We start from the raw sequence: 16,394 nt of genomic DNA, 5'->3' as shown, positions 1-16,394 counted from the left end.
TGAACCAGTAAATAGAAAAAAAAAATTAAAGTATGCCAGTTAAATATAAAAATGTGTGATTGTGTGGAGTGAGATTATTACATGTCACTCAAGTCTTTTCTTTTGTCTACATTTATTTATTTATTTATTTATTTATTTTTTTAAGGCCAAAGGAACCGGGAGAAGACTACAGAAAGCAGCTGCTGCCTACTGCTGTAAACCAGAAGAACAGACGAACAACTACCCGCTCCCCCTCAAAAACATCCCTCTGTTCCTCAGCCCCTTCTGCCTTTCTCTGCTTGCCAACCCACGGTGTATTCTGAATGATTACGGAACAGCTCGAGGGTCAGATTGATCGATTATTTTCATTCAGTTGATTTCATTCCTGTACAGTAGCTGGGAACTTTGTGCCAAGTACTCAAATATGTTTTTCGTTTGCCCTTTTTCGTTGCCAAAATTAAGGAACTCTTTACTTAATCAAATCATGATAAGGATCTGTACATATCCCTCTTTTAAAAGACAATAATTTGGATGATGATAAACAGTGGTAATGTGAAATACCTGGGTTTTTCAAGATGTCAACAAAGAAAACCTGAGAGGGAAGAGCCGTGTGGGGATTGCTGTACTCTAGAGAGAGAAACTGGAAGTCCCTTTCTTTCCTGAAATTACACAAGTTTTTCCAAACATTAGCAATCTGTCAAGGTATACCAGTCACAGACCCTTAACCTGGACTTGCACTTACTAACTTGGATCCTTAAGTCATTGTGCTTGGTGGTCTTGATCATCTCTGCCTCAGACTTCCTGAGTGATGGGTCTCAGACGGCTGGACTTGGACCTCTCCACGGGTAAAAGGCTTGACCTCCATCATTGCCTGTTGTGTAAAAGTAAGCCAGTTTCATTGTAATGCAAAGGGCAAGTGCAGAGGAGTGTGCTCCAGCATTGATTGACAGACTGATAGCACATACCATGACCACCCATACGTTTGCCTTTACAGCGCAGGAGATTGAACTCTGTTGTGCGGCTCTTTTATTTATATATTTTGTTTCCTGCCCTAACAGCTGTGTCAACATGTGCATGCCCTAGTCTAGTGTTTTCTCAACCTGGGTGTGTACCTACCTACCTACCTGCCTTCTTAGAACCGTTATGTGCTGGAATAGTGAGTGAAGGCCCCTAAAACCCTTAAAAGTGAGTGAAAAGATTGCCAAATGTTGAAGGAAGGACATGAACTGCTCCTGTTGCTGGAACAGGAACTATTTACTCATCCCCTTCGCCTCAGCTACCTTCGAAGCACTCTCGTCTGCTAACACATCCCAAGGGACGACCGCCCACCCACCGCCGTCTGACGAGAGGAATAAGAATAAGGGAAACGTCAGAAGGCTCCTGCTTGAAAGCCTCAGCTATAAGGGCTGCTTTGGAAGCACGATGAATTCCTGGACCCCCCTGCTGAGCTGCACTGGCAAGGGCAAAGACGAGGAGCGAACAGCGGCTGGCATCCCCTAATGGGAACCCCCCCCCCGCTGGGCCAGGAGAAAATATGGGTGTTTTATTTCCTAATGTTTGTATGCTGTCCTTTTTTCTTTCTTTTTATTTTTTTCCTTCATTTGCCTTCTGATTGTGGCGAATTAATATTATTAATAATCGAATTCTAAAAAAGTCCTTTGTAATCTTTGTGTCTATGTAGTTCAGGTTTTAAATTGGTACACATTTAACGGTTGACTGACGCGTGCAAGTGCGAGACGTGAGACTTTTTGGGAGCGGATGTCACAAATGATACAGGAGGACACGGATCAGTCACGGGCGACTGCAGCCCAGTCCAAGAAGACTGTCTCAGCTCTTCCTTTGAGTGACCATCCCTCAGCGAGTGTGTATTAATCATTGTCACAGCTATGAAATTAGCATCAGAATATTAAATGTAAAGAAAAAAATACAATCTGCTTAAAAGCCTGTATTATAAATTAATAAAAAAAAATCTTTCAAGTAACATTCCTTTTTTTATGATTCTTACATTATTCTGACTTTTTTTTCTCATGATTAATCAACTGATTTGTTGATTGACTTTGCATTGGGGAGAGGGAACTTACCTGTCCTTTAGTAAATGCTGTGTGGTTGCTTCACTAGGACAAACTTCAGGCTCTAGGTGGCAGTGTTGCTCCAGCTCTGTATGCAGACGACCACATTTATCTCTGCAGGCTTGGTGGCCAACTGTGTGGTTAAAATTCCCTCCTATATATTCTCACATTCTCATCTGAAAGAGGAGCAAAAACCATAAAACCATAATTATGCTGAAAAAACTGAAAATAAAATGCTGGGGAAATTAATGTTAACCCTCAATGAGATGAATTATATATTTTTGGGAGCGAAAATTTTACTCGTGGAAGGCTGAAAGTCCTTGTGGATATTTTAGGGCAAGGGACAACCCAAACCATGCAAGGTAGGAGATCTCCAGGACCAGAGATGAGAGAATCACTGCTTCATCATCAGATTAATCTAACAAGAGTCTTAACTGCAAAATCCAGCAAATATATAAAACACTGTTTTGGTTTACAAGTTTACAATATGAATCTAAGACTTAAACTATGGTATTGAAAAGAGTTATAACCAAAAAGTTGATTCGTTTCCTGAGGGCAAAACTGCCATAGAGGGTTAAAGATTCCCGTATAAATGCTGTCATATCTACGATTAGAGACATGATCATACATGAAAAGCAAAGCAGCCCACTGCTTCACACTTGTGGACTTAATAATATATTAAATATTTTACTTAATATCCTACAGTTAAAATATCAATGGTACAAGGTTTTAACTGTAGCAGCATTCAGTAATTTTATGTTACATACAGCTCTGAAAAATAGACCACCTAAAAATGGTTTCTTTGATTTTACCAAATTGAAAACCACTGGAATATAATCAAGAGGAAGATGGATGATCACAAGCCATCCAACCAAACTGAACTGCTTGAATTTTTGCACCAGGAGTAAAGCAGCATAACGTTATCCAAAAGCAGTGTGTAAGATTGGTGCAGGAGAACATGCCAATATGCATGACAACTGTGATTAAAAACCAGGGTTATTTCACCAAATATTGAAGTTGATGGGACATTAGCTGAGCATAAGAATCTGAGACAGTTTGACAAGAACCCAACTGTGATCAGGCAGGACTTGTTGGGTGTTCTCAGTATGCAGGACGGTACCAATCAGATGTGACCCAAGGAGGAACAACCGGTGAACTGGTAACAGGGTCATGGCTCCGCAAGTCTAATTCACACAGTCCATGCGGGCAGTGGCAGGTTGAAGGTCACTTGTTTGAAGGGCAGGGCTGAAAAATAAAGGTAAAATATAAAATTACATAAATCTCTTACACATAGGGACAAGTTTTACAGCACTGCCTCACATTTAATCCACAGGAAGGGAGCTTATCCACACAACGCACACTATTGTCTATACTAGGCACTTCATAACAGCACCTTTTCTGTTTCTGCTAGATGGGCACCCATCTAGAGACCCATTATTAAATGTCTTGATCATTTTAATTTATTGCAATTAGCAGTTACACTACAACTTTTCCCCATAAAAAGGGTAGTCAATTGCCACTCTATAGGGCACTTATAACATGTTTTTTTTTTTTTATTAAATCATGGGGGCACCTGTCCCAGTGCATGTAGATCTCATCTCCATATGCACAGCATTTAAAGGTTCTCCTGCTAATGTCTTTGTGCCGGCAGACAAAAAAACAACTTAAAAACATAACATTCACAACACTTTTAATGAAATAAATTGCGACTGTGACGCACCTATTAAAACATATGGCTATAAAATGACCTGGATACTATACACACACAACTGATAAACATACTACAACTTTAAGCTGTGAAAAATATGCCTCATTTGATTTTATTTATTTATTTATTTTTACATTTTTAAGGTAAAATAAAATTGCTACTGCAATGCAATCCTAAGACACACATATAGTATTTATTGCATTAAAAAAGGATGTGAATGGTTACATTTTTTTTAATCAGGGAGCAACATTTACAGATGGTCCCTTATCGTCTCTGGCACCCTCTGCAGTGATTTCTGCTATTTTAAGTGTATGTGCTCGGAAAAACTAAAAGTTGTTTGGTGTTCTGAGAAAACCTAAAATTTGTAGTTTGTTCTCTGTTCCTTTTTCATTTGGAAAATGTAATTTTGGGCAGTCACATTGTGTGTGAGAAAGAGAGTTGGCAAAATATCAAACTAACTTTACCAAGCTCTAAATGATACAAAGGAGTGATGTTGCTATAAGAGACTCCTCAAAGTTAATACGCAAAAATAAAAAAACAATGATTGTTCACGAGTCAGAAATGCGAGTCCTACAATATTAGGTAGGTGGTATTAATTTTATAGCTGATCAGTGTATAATCCTGATACTCGAGAAGCATGATCAGGTGTAAACTATGCCTAAAAACATCTATAAAACTTGACCGGTTGAACATTTTTAAGACCAAAGTCCAAAAGGTCATTCAGAATGTCCGCATAACTTTCTACCAAACAACAGTTTATATCTGTTGAGCAGCAGAGCAGCCGGAGACTCTGATAAGATTACTATTAGAGGTCAACACAATGTTTTCTCTCTTTTTCGGGAAGAACGTTCCTGCTCCAATAAATTCTTCCCTGTTTTGAAGGATCTTTTCATGACGTATAGCTTAGAGAGGTCCAGTTTTCCAGTTGACACTGGCAAAGAGCTTAAGGAAGACGATTGGTCCAGGCAGCAGCGTATTGGAGCTGAAATCTCTTGGTGGTGAACTGAGAGTACGTGCCTGACCGAAGGACATTCAGTGATTGAAGCAGAATGGCATCTCAAACAGAACATTTGTCGTCTCGTTTTAATAAACTGCGTGAACAGCAGAGTTAAAGCTGAATCATCAGCACGGCTCTGCTGTTGTTTTAATCTCAGGGGATTCTTCTTTAATGAAGTAAGTCACTTTTAAAAAAAGGAGCTTGGGAACATGAAGCTCAGCCCAGGCCTGCTGTGTGTGACTGAAGCCAGAGTAAAGATCTGAGTTCATATGTTTCATGTGGTGAATGCGTGTCATTGATTGACTGCCTCAGTATTACTTCACTAGCACTGGTATTCAGTTAGATCATTGATTAGAGCCTAAACCTTTGATTGTGATCGGGTTAAACTCGGCCAACGTGAACATGATGTTCCGAATCCGCCTCTGCTGCCCCTCTGTTGACCTGAGGCAGGGGTCAGGCCTCTGGTGTGTGTTATGTGTGAAGGATGGACAAAGTGCAGGGTTAACCTGGAACAGGGGTGTCACTATAGATTTATGAATAAGGGGGGAGCTAAGCTTTTACTCCTAGACCCCCCCCCCAGTTAACTTCCAAAAAGAATACCAATATGTATACCAATTTCTTTAATTAAAAAGGGTCCAAAATACTGAGAATATACACTGATCAAGCATAACAATATGATCCCTCCTTGTTTCTATTACTCGTTATCTATTTTTCAGTCCCATGTATCATACAGACAGTATGTATCATAGTAGTTCCATAATTACAGACTGTTTTCCTGTTGTATCCGTTTCTCCACATACTTTGTTTTTCTTTCACTTTGTTCTTCAATGTTTAGGACCCCACAGGACCAGAGTCACAGCAGCGCAGAGAACTAACAACCAAAAGACTATAAATATCTATAAAGTACTAAAGACTTAGTAAAAATTACAAGTGCTCTTTAAATAAAGTGACTTGAGTAAAAGTGATTTACGCTCCACACTTAAGTGGAGGGATTCCACATATTTATACTTAAGTATTATTTAAGTACTTTATAATAGTAATCAAGTACTGTATAGTATAAAAGTATAGTAATGTGTTATTAGTGTAGTTATTACAGAAAGCAGTGAAAGTTAGCAGTGCTAAAGGCAGAATGGGAGCAGCGAGAAGCTTCTTATAAGATCAGCTTGATCTCTTGATTTACTCAATAATTAGCCACTTCATCAAACCCGGTGAACCCAGTGCAAAACATCTATCGCTCTGACTTTAGTGATAATGTGGGTTTAGAATGATTCCTAACATTTTTATAACTGTAATAAGTAATGATGTATCACATAAAAAAATTATCACTGTTAAAAGTATTAAACTCATACAAAATATGTAGTAAAGTAAAAGTGGAAGTAGGAGAAAGAATTTAACTCTAGTAAATACAGATACAGCATTTTAGTACTTAAGTACAGTAGTGAAATAGTTCTACCTCTTTACTATACATCTCTACTGCCTTCCCACATAATACATGATCTGTGGTGGTTTTCTCTCCTGTGGGTTCTGAGTATTGAAGAACAGGGTAAAAAAGGGAGGATAATAAAGTATGCAGAGAAACAGATACAGAACTACACTCAGTAATTCTAGAACTACAAATTGGAGATAAAAAAATATGGTTAACAGGTGTAGAATCAGGGAGGTGGTTATGCTGTACTTAATCAGTATAAATAATGTGGTGCTTAAGCCCCTTAAAACAGGTCTAACAACATTCATGACCTGGGATGAGCCAGCAGTGCTGTTGCTGAGTATTTTCATGCGGGATTTGTACTGGAGCTGTAGGAGTGATGGGGCAGCTGCCTCACAGCTTTGCTTCCTCTCAGACTTGCCGTGTTTTGGCTTCAGAATTCCTTAAAGGAAAAATGGATAGGGATGGGGTGTTAGCAGTGCTGGACTGTCACGGTATAATTTCTTTAACCCATAGAGACCTTTCTTCACCTTTGAATGGATGAGTTATAGTCCTGTATTTGTTAAGCCTTGAATACACTACACGACTTTTAAAGTAGGAGCAGATTATAAACAGGCAGGATATATATTACACTACATGACTTTCACTGTTTTTTTAAGAATCTGAACCAATATAGAGCACACACACACTACACAACTGGGCATGATACACTACACCACTGATCACACACTGATCATACTGATCACACAGCCCACCATGCACGTGACTCACATATATTCAGATGCTAACAGGGAGTTACACCAGCTTGCTGCAGACGTTGATTGTGCTGCTATTTGTTCAGAAGCAAACAAACAAACAAAAACAACAAAAAAAACACAAAACACATTGTTGGGGGAAAAAGGTAGGTTGGGAGACATGGTCAGAATGGTCTCTACACATTATATAATGAGCTGGAGGTCAGCAAATCACTCTGTGGCTACAAATAGTACAGCAGAAATTTTGAGGGGAAAAAAGGCTGTAAAGTCAGTTTACCGGCTGCTGATGGACTCAATTTGGTGAAGAGTTAACACAAATCTTTGTCAGATGCAATTTTGAGACAGATCCCTGTCTCAGCTTCTATATGTTAAGATGTACAGTCTTGTTTATTCCATTTTGAAGATCATTAAATCAGTATTTCGGTTAATCAAATTAATTTGAATAACCTTTCAGCACTTGCCCCTACTTATATCCAAATCAGACAAAAACATGCTACTGATACTTTCTTTCTGGATGGAATTATATCCTAATGTTCTTACTTTACCCTTGTTTATTTGACTGCAGTAATTGTACATATGCTTGATGTCTGTTGGTAACAAAAAAGTTGTTAAGTGGTTAAGTATGAATTTCTGAGGTGGACTTAAAGGCAGCACTATGGTTCCCAAACTGCAATGGCCACTTTTATGATCCATGATATTGATAGATTTAAGCTATTACAGAGTATATATGCTTCATAATTTGCTTTGTTTTATGTTTGCTTAGCTCTGTTTACTGTTTCTCAATTAAAAAAGACAGAACGTCCATACCTTCGACCCTGACACTGCTGTTTTTTAAAGATAGCCAGATTCTTTCTGCTCTCCTTCCTGTCTGTGGACAGGCTGAGCAATCGTATGCTGTCAGTTTTGCTGATATTAAAACCAGCTGTTTGCGTGTACACAGCAGGAACTCAGACTATGACTAGAGATTGCTTAGCCTCTGCACCAGCCTGTCTGAATACCTGTTGACTTTACAGTATTTACAAATCTCCTACAGCTGCTTATAGGGGACCCATAAAGCAATATGAAGAATTCAATGGTAGTACTCCCTAGTACAGGTGTTGCTGGTCCTAGGGTTATGTATTGGCAAGAAAATATGTTTATGACTGAGTGCACTCTCAATAGATTCAGTTAAAGAGTTTTTGCTTATTGACTGACAAATTGTGGTAAATGACGCCTTCACATTGACATTTTTCCACCAAGCCTCAGTGAGGTGAAGTAACATTATCAGTAGTTTGGTTAATGTGTTGTTTCACACGGGTTTTTCTGTGCTCGAAACAAATATTATATTATATTAAAGAAAAACAGTGTAAAGATATAACCCTTACAGTGGTATCAATGCTTTTGTTAAACTCTTAAGAAATAATGGTACAAAAAACATCAGACTTGCTCCTTTCTCTGTAACAGAATTAATCATTTCCACCTTAAATGATTCTGAAGTTTAATAACAGCTACATTAGCAGTGTGCCTTACCCAGCACAACTACTGTGCTGTTAGCATAGTCATTAGGATTGCTGCCACACTGTTAGCCCCCCTTGCCTATCAGTATCCTTTACATTTAAAATATAAATAAATGGTCTACATCTTAAAGCACTGAAAGCAAGACTTGGGTCCTTTACCAGACAGGGTCACATGAAATACATAAATACATAACATACTGGGCTCCCCGACAGGGATTAAGCCTAATGCAAGACTAATTATTACTTTAAATGAAAAATCCCCATTCAAATGCTGTGTAATCCAAGACTTGGCTTAATTCTGGTTTGGGAAACTCCCCATGTATGTTATGCCACAGCACACACTCCCAAATAAAGAAATTTTTTTTTTTTTCAAATAAAGAGCATCCCTGCACTCCCAAAAAAATTCACTAAAACTTGGCAAAATATATTATCTCATTTCAAGGCAATACATTTTTTTTTTACTAAGCACTGTAAGTGTAAGCTTATTTTGCTTATTTTTTCAACAACCTTAAGACTTTTTCACCTTATTTTAAGTACTTATAACTCCAAATAAAGCAGTCAAGTTATTCTGATTATTGTGTCCAAATTTAATTTATAAAATCAGGGAATTTTAATAGATTCAATTCAAATTCTTGATTTAAAATCATAATGATTTTGATTAATATAAGCAGGTACATCTTAATTTTGATATGTTTTGTCTGATTTTTGCCAGTTTATTTTGTGCAGAGTATTTTGGAAATACTGTTAATTATTCTATGCAGCCATTGCAAAAAATCTAGGCTTTTCACAGTATTTTTTTGACCCTGGTACTGGAGGTCTCTGGGAGGGTTCAAAAAGACTTTCATGTCTTGATGTACGAATCTACCTTCTGAAATCTGCAAAGTCCACAATCCTGAGAGACTTTTCCTCTAACTCCTGTTTCTGTCCTCAGCAGGACCTCCTGCACCTAATCAGGAAAATAGCCCAGACAAGTTGATGTAGACGTGGTGGTTTTCCATAGGAAAGTCCATATAAAACATGAGGCGCCACGGGAAGCTGGTTAGCTTCTGTGGCTTCACTCATCATGCTTGCTCTCTGGTGGGTTTCTGCTCACCCCCTTCACCCGCAACACCACCACCAGCACGAGCAGTACAGAAGCACTGGAGGCCTGTGAGGGTGAACCTCAGGCAATTAAGCTTTGCTACGTCTCTCGTTTTATTCTGCAGTTTATTTTAAAAGGTTAGTCCCCAGAGTTTCATATTCTGCTGCTGTAAAGAGCAGCTAGAGCAGCAGGGCTGCAGTGGAGGTCTGCTGCCTTTAACAGTGTAAATCCTGTAAAAGTTACCTCACGGAAAAGACTGGCTGATTGAAGTGCAGGGGAGAAAAACTAAAAGGGCACATAGTACACATCACAGTGTCTCACAATCTTGCCTATGGAGCACTATCTACGATAGGTTAGTAAAGAATGAATATTTTATAACAGCCACCGCCTCTTTTCAAACTGCTACTGATGCAGTATTGCTGAATAAACAGTGCAATTGGAGGAAAGCGCAGCGACTCAGTCCCGGTACATTATCTCAGAGATGCTTTGTGCTGATCGGCATTACCTTTCAGAGTGACGAGGGGAAAGAGCACCATCTACCCACCCAGAGAGAGCAAGGCCAATTTTGCTCTCTCAGGGCTCCAGTAGCTGATGGCAAGCTACATGAACAAGATTCGAAACCGGCGATCTCCCGGTCATAGTAGCAGCGCTTAGCCTTAAGGACCAATCTGAGTCAAGAATGAAGATTATTTTAAGAGCCCGGAACAATTTCTGTATATTTATATTAATACATTTAGTGAGCAGGACATCAATGTTGTTTGCTTATTGAGGGAACATGACTGTAAAACATTTTAAGATTGTATTTTGACATTTTGTTCTTGAAATCAGGTCAAAAATAGTTATACAGAAGGTAAAGCATTTATTAAAACTGGATTGATAAACTGGTTGGAGCAGATATTTAAAAAGATCTCTCTCTAAATTCAGCACTAACCCAGCACTCCTACATTCTGTAAATAAGGTCAGGTAGCTAAAGGTCAGACAGTCACTGTGTGATGATTTCATGATGTTCAGTATGTGTCACTTTGAGACTTCTTGTGTTACAGGCCTTGGCCCGTATATGGGCTACAGGTGTCGGTGACCAAAACCTTTTCCTCTGCATTAAAATAAGTTTTACATTCTGAAAACTTTTTGGAGACTCTTATAGGACACTTGGAGAAGCTGCCTGTCCACTTTCTACTCCACATTATAATTTTATATTTTATTTTATATTATATATATTTTTTACCATTATAATTTTCAGTAACATTCATCAAACATGAAACATTTTAATGTACTGCTACAACAGAAATCCTCAAGATATAGATTTTCTTACTCAAGAGGGCCAGTGATGGGAGTAACGGCGTCGAAATAAACGGAGTTACTTTTTTCAGTAACGAGTAATCTAACTAATTACTCTGACTGTAACTATAACGCCGTTAACAGCTGTGTGTGATACAAGCCTCAAACACACAGAACAGCTGCCTTTCAACCACGGAGGAGAAGCTGAAAACGGATTTATAGAACTATTTATAGATATATATCACAGTGAGGTTCATAAAAAATCTTAAACTTACGATTGACTACAACTGTTGCTTGATTTGAATTACCAAAAAAAAAAAAGAAAACGGCACAGATACTGCGTTACCTGATAAGCTGAGTCGTCAGGTAACGCAATAGTTACTTTTACTGGTAACTAGTTACTTTTATAGTGGAGTAACTCAGTTAGTAACTCAGTTACTTTTTTGGAGGAGTAACTAGTAACTATAAATAATTACTTTTTCAAAGTAACGTACCCAACACTGAAGAGGGCACACCACTGTAATTTGTGGCAAAAAAGAGAACCCCGTAGTCACTTCCACACCAGAGGGCACTTTCGTGACAATTTTTGTAACCATAGAGGCACGAGAGGGGGTGGTTACCCCCCCCGCACCTTTGCTAAGTCTGCCAGTGAAAGCTAGCTTGCTGTGGGTAGCGTGTACTGTTCTGGGTTAAAGAATGTCTCACACGGTTTGGAGATGGAATGTGTGAACGACAGGGCGGACGAGTGTGAGCTGTGGTTGCTCTGTTAGATTGTTGTCATGTCTTTGTTTCATCTGTGTCTCGCTCCACAGAAAAGGCACGATTTAAGTACTCACCATGAGTCTTGAATTCTCTAACCTGACTGCCATCGGACCCCTGACAAATCCTAGATTCATTACTAAAGACAATATGGCTCCAGATTTGACAACATGGATGGAACCAGTGTCCATGCTTTTATACACTTATCTTATATCATTGGTTGCACATGTTTTAGGACACTGCACTTTCTTCGACCAACACAAGCTCACAAGGCTCACAAGCTTTTCTGGTGCAATAGTTGCAAAACATTTTTCTCACATCAATATTTTTCATCTCCTGTCTCAGATGATGAGCTGCAATGATCCCAAAGATCCCAAGTGTGTTGCTAGAAATGGTGTCTCCCATCTTTCATATAAGACTCATAAGAAACCCCTCAGAGGTATTCTGTACATGTGAAATTTACTGCAGTATATACTTGCACTAAGCATTTTTGAGATGCTTTATCCATACTGTCAAAAAGCTTCTTTTGAAACAGTCAGATCTTGCTCTTTGCTTTGGTGAGTGGTTCCAGCAGTCTTACAACACATCATGTTTGTGCCAGCTACAGCAGCAGTTTCTTTGGGAAAAATGCAGAAAATCATTATTTGTTTAGTATTACTGCTGTACAGAATAAATGTACCATTGTTCTTTAGCTTGGACTGGGTATAATGAAACAGTCGGCTGAAAAGTTGTTTGAGTACCTGCAGAAATTGCTCTGAGCCAGTTTGAGGGGAATATCTCAAGAGAGGAGAGAGCAACGCATATTACAAGGGTAGCGCAATAATTCGGGGCACAATTATTCTCTCCTATTACCATGCAAATCACTCGCAGATGAAGCAGAAACCTCATGCCAAAGGTTTGTTTTGGAGGATCGTGGCAGCTGCACTTTCAAGATTGTTTGGCTGAGTTGAGCATTCTTCATTGAATCAGTGTGAGTGGACATTAGAAGGAACTGATTGTACTAAAAAACAGTTCTGCTGGACACGTTCACTACTAAAATGTGGAGCTGAGAAAACACAGCATTCAAAACTCTGAAAAGGCCCAGTGAACTGCCGTCTGTGTCAATGAAGTTCAGCCATTCTGACCACAAACAGCTGACGGATGCGAACAACTAAATACAAAATTATAAGCTAATGAGTAAAGAATGTTACTGAGTTCAGTTCTGAGAAAACTGCTCTACTTAATGTTTTTATACAACACTGAGGCGCCAAATGTAAGGTGACATAAAAACTAGTATCGATTCCCAATATTAGAAGCCAATTTCTTTCAGAGTTGTTTGCATGGACAGTTCTAGCCAGCCACCACCAGCCACGATCATTACTAAACACTTTGCTGTCTTGAGGGTGGTTCTACACTGCCTGGCCAAAAAAATAAGGCGCCACCTGGATTTAACTAAGTATGTGGGGTTGATGCTGCAGGTCTAGGTTCAGCAACAGTATGTGCTGAAAGAATGAGGTCAGCTGACTACCTGAATATACTGAATATAGACCAGGTTATTCAATCAATTGATTTTTTCTTCCCTGATGGCACGGCCATATTCCAAGATAACAATGTCAGGATTGGATTGGTGGGGCTGGAATTGTGAAAGAGTGATTCAAGGAGCATGAGATCATCATTTTCACACATGGATTAAGAGAGTTCACCACAGAATCCAGACCTTAACCTCATTGAGTCAGACTCTACCATCATCAATACATGATCTTGGTGAAATAAATCTTGTGACATTGCAGAAGCTTATTAAAACAAAGCCACAGTGAATGCTTGACACAATCAGAGCTAAAGGCGGTCCAACGCAATTTGCCCTATACCATATACAATACCAGTCAAAGGTTTGAACACACCCCTTCTCATTTAATGCTCTGTTTTTCCCACAACACTTGTATACTACTTAATTACGTGTGTTCCTTCATAGTTTTAAATCTTTAATAGTAATCTACAATGTAGTAAATAATACAAATAAAGAACAACTATTAATAAGAATGTTTCCAAACTTTAGGCTGGTACTGTACATCAAGGTGTCCCACCCTACTCTACAGAATGCTGTACATTCAAATGGTGAGGATTTATTTTATTAAGAACATTTAGAATGGTTTTCAAGTTCATTTTGTGAATAAGGCCCCTTAACTGCTGAATTGCTGTCCAAATCTATAACTGTTGGAATGCGTTGCGGGAGTTTTCTGTTTCTATTCAAATCTGTATTTACAGACCAGAACAAACTCTGTGAACATAATTTAAATATTGCGTACAAGAACCCTCCCTCTCCCTTTATAAATCACTGTTTTTTTTTTGCGAGACACTATTGCTAATTCGTTCTGCATGAACCATAAACATGACTCGAACACTGTGTGTGTATTTGACTCTGAAAATGTGTTTAATACTGTTTGTTTCCTCCCTCTTTTTTGTTGTATGGTGGGCTTCGTCTTTCCAGGAATTACACTACACGCACTGCCAACCCAGCATGCATCCAAAGACGGGTATGATATAACCGGGTTGCCATTGGAGAGCAGTTCATTTAGGCTAATTCATTGTGGATGCACTAATTATGTTTTACTGGCAGATTTATGGTGCGTTTGGACGCAGGCCGAAGTGCTATTCCCCTCTTGCAGCATCATTGGATGGGTCCTTGAGACTCAACTGGACCACGGCCTCGTTGCCCTCCTGAGGCCAGCATGCCATTACATCATTCTAAACCGGAGGTCTGTGTCCTCGTACAGTGTGTCTCAGTCCATCATGGCCATGCATAAACAAATGTTCCGCATGTGGGAAATATTGGCACTTTGGGATTTCTTTTTTTTTCCTCTTTATTGACTGCCCAAGTTGAGCTTTCGTTACTGTATGTTGCCCATTAAGGCCTTCCACAAAGCAGCCCATTGATTTCCACTCTGGTTTGCAGTTCCAGTTCCAGTAAGTGAGAGATCTTGTTCAGAGTGTTTGCCAACGCAGGCAGTTGAAAGCTTGATCTAGGCGTGCGCTAAGCTATAGACTACGTAAGAACAATTAGTTCTGTTAATGTTAGTCATCTGTGCGGGTCAATAGCACAACACCTCCCCAGGGGAAATGCAACCAAAGGATCTGTTTTGTTTGCCTTGTTGCTTAGTGCAGGATTAGCAGTAAATCTCTATACTAAAACACTGGCATTTAAAAAAAAACTGGTACAGTTCTTGTAAAAAAAAATATTTAAAAATATTATTAAAAATTATAATTCAAAATTAGCAGGGAAATCTTCTTTTCAACACTTTAAGCATGAGGGTTTTTTGCTTTGTACAATAAAACAGAAAATATAGAACCTAATAACTAAGTAACATACTAAAGGATATTATTAAAGAACTGCAAGCTAAATTGCTCATATTACATAATATTATTATATATCAGCTATTTGTATGTATTTTGGTTGTTTATTAATTAATGCCTTAATGTATGTAATGGACTGTTTGTATTTTCTTTTAATGACTGTCTTTTTCTATTTAAGAAATTTCTTAAAATAATAGTGAGTAAAAAAAATACTCCAAAATGTAAACTCACTGATTTGAAGAATGTTTTTGAAGAGTTCCATCATTTCCAACCATAAATCTGAAATGTTCACACAAAAACAGCATCTGAGTAACTCATATAACAGCTCTACTTTTCATATAAACACACAGACGGATGTGGCTTAACCAACACATTTTACCATGAAAACAGTGCTTAAATACTCTGAATACAGCTTAATAAAGAGGAACTTTTCCACAAATGTACATCATCCCCACAATTCGTTTAGCAGCATTGGCTTAGATTAGCAACACCTTGCATTATATTTATTGGCTTTAGCTTAGCCTAAGCTCCCATTACATTCAATGGCCTTAGCTAAGCCTCCCATTACATTCAATGGCGTTAGCTTAGCCTTGGCTCCCATTACATTCAATGGCCTTAGCTAAGCCTCCCATTACATTCAATGGCGTTAGCTTAGCCTTGGCTCCCATTACATTCAATGGCCTTAGCTAAGCCTCCCATTACATTCAATGGCGTTAGCTTAGCCTTGGCTTCCATTACATTTATTGGCATTAGCTTAGCATAGGTTCCCATTACATTTAATGGCGTTAGCTTAGCTTAGCCTCATTACATTTAATTGCGTTAGCTTAGCATAGGTTCCCAAACCTGTCAATGGCGTTAGCTTTGCGTAGCACCGCATAACATTTAATGGCGTTATCTTAGCATAGGTCCCCAATAGCTTAGCCTCTTATTACATTTAACGTTAATGGCGTTAGCTTAGCTTAGTTTATTATTACATTTAATGGCGTTAGCTTAGCATAGGTTACATTACATTTAATGGCATTAGCTTAGCATAGGTTCCCGTTACATTCAATGACGTTAGCTTAGCATAGATTCCAATTACACTCAATAAGGTTAGCTTAGCATAGGACCTCATTACATTAATTGGAGTTATCTTAGCTTTAGTGAGTAGTTTTAGCGCTATTTTATACCTTTAATTACTTGATCATTTCGGTCAGAACACATATGAAAGTGTGTTTTACACTCACCGAGTCCACTTTTTTAGGTGTAATTAGAGCGAAGATCTCCCTCCAACCTGATGATTAGCTGAACATCTAGCCGGGGAAGTTTGGGTGCTTACAGTCAGTTACATTTTCCTCCCTTTCTCCTTTGCAGACTTTGCGGACAGTTATGTAGCTAATGATTATTTCACTGGTTAAAAACCCTTAATCCGAGCGTTTTCTTAATATTTTAATTTTACAAGCCGAGAACATTCAGCTGCTCTTTCTTAAAACAAACACGGAGAAGTTGCTGAAAAATTAAACAGCCGGGCTTAATG

The 16,394-nt window shown here is 38.7% G+C and overlaps 1 protein-coding gene and 1 long non-coding RNA gene across 5 annotated transcripts in view; one reads left to right on the top strand and one right to left on the bottom strand.

The window, feature by feature from the left end:
• The window catches only part of ubl3b (ubiquitin-like 3b), a 16,377-nt gene extending 14,417 nt beyond the window's left edge, over positions 1-1,960 (top strand). For both annotated transcript variants that reach the window (XM_007258645.4, XM_049483874.1), the window contains one exon: positions 146-1,960. In XM_007258645.4, coding sequence (XP_007258707.2) covers positions 146-198 — 53 coding nt within the window. In that variant the 3' untranslated portion in view covers positions 199-1,960. The remainder of the gene's footprint in view (positions 1-145) is intronic.
• On the bottom strand, positions 717-16,394 carry LOC111195807 (uncharacterized). Of its 3 annotated transcripts, XR_002651837.2 has the most exons (6): positions 16,105-16,394; positions 15,110-15,157; positions 6,491-6,621; positions 3,169-3,293; positions 2,061-2,224; positions 717-850 (listed from the first exon to the last, which is right to left on the bottom strand). It is a non-coding gene; the product is annotated as an uncharacterized LOC111195807 (long non-coding RNA). The 3 variants fall into 3 exon arrangements; XR_002651838.2 differs by lacking the exon at positions 6,491-6,621 and having other exon boundaries at positions 3,121-3,293; XR_002651836.2 differs by lacking the exon at positions 6,491-6,621.

The sequence above is a fragment of the Astyanax mexicanus genome, chromosome 10 (genome assembly GCF_023375975.1).
Source record: "Astyanax mexicanus isolate ESR-SI-001 chromosome 10, AstMex3_surface, whole genome shotgun sequence".
Classification (NCBI taxonomy): domain Eukaryota; kingdom Metazoa; phylum Chordata; class Actinopteri; order Characiformes; family Acestrorhamphidae; genus Astyanax; species Astyanax mexicanus.
The sequence above is the reverse complement of the archived record's forward strand: the minus strand, read 5'-3'. Positions and strand labels throughout refer to the sequence as shown.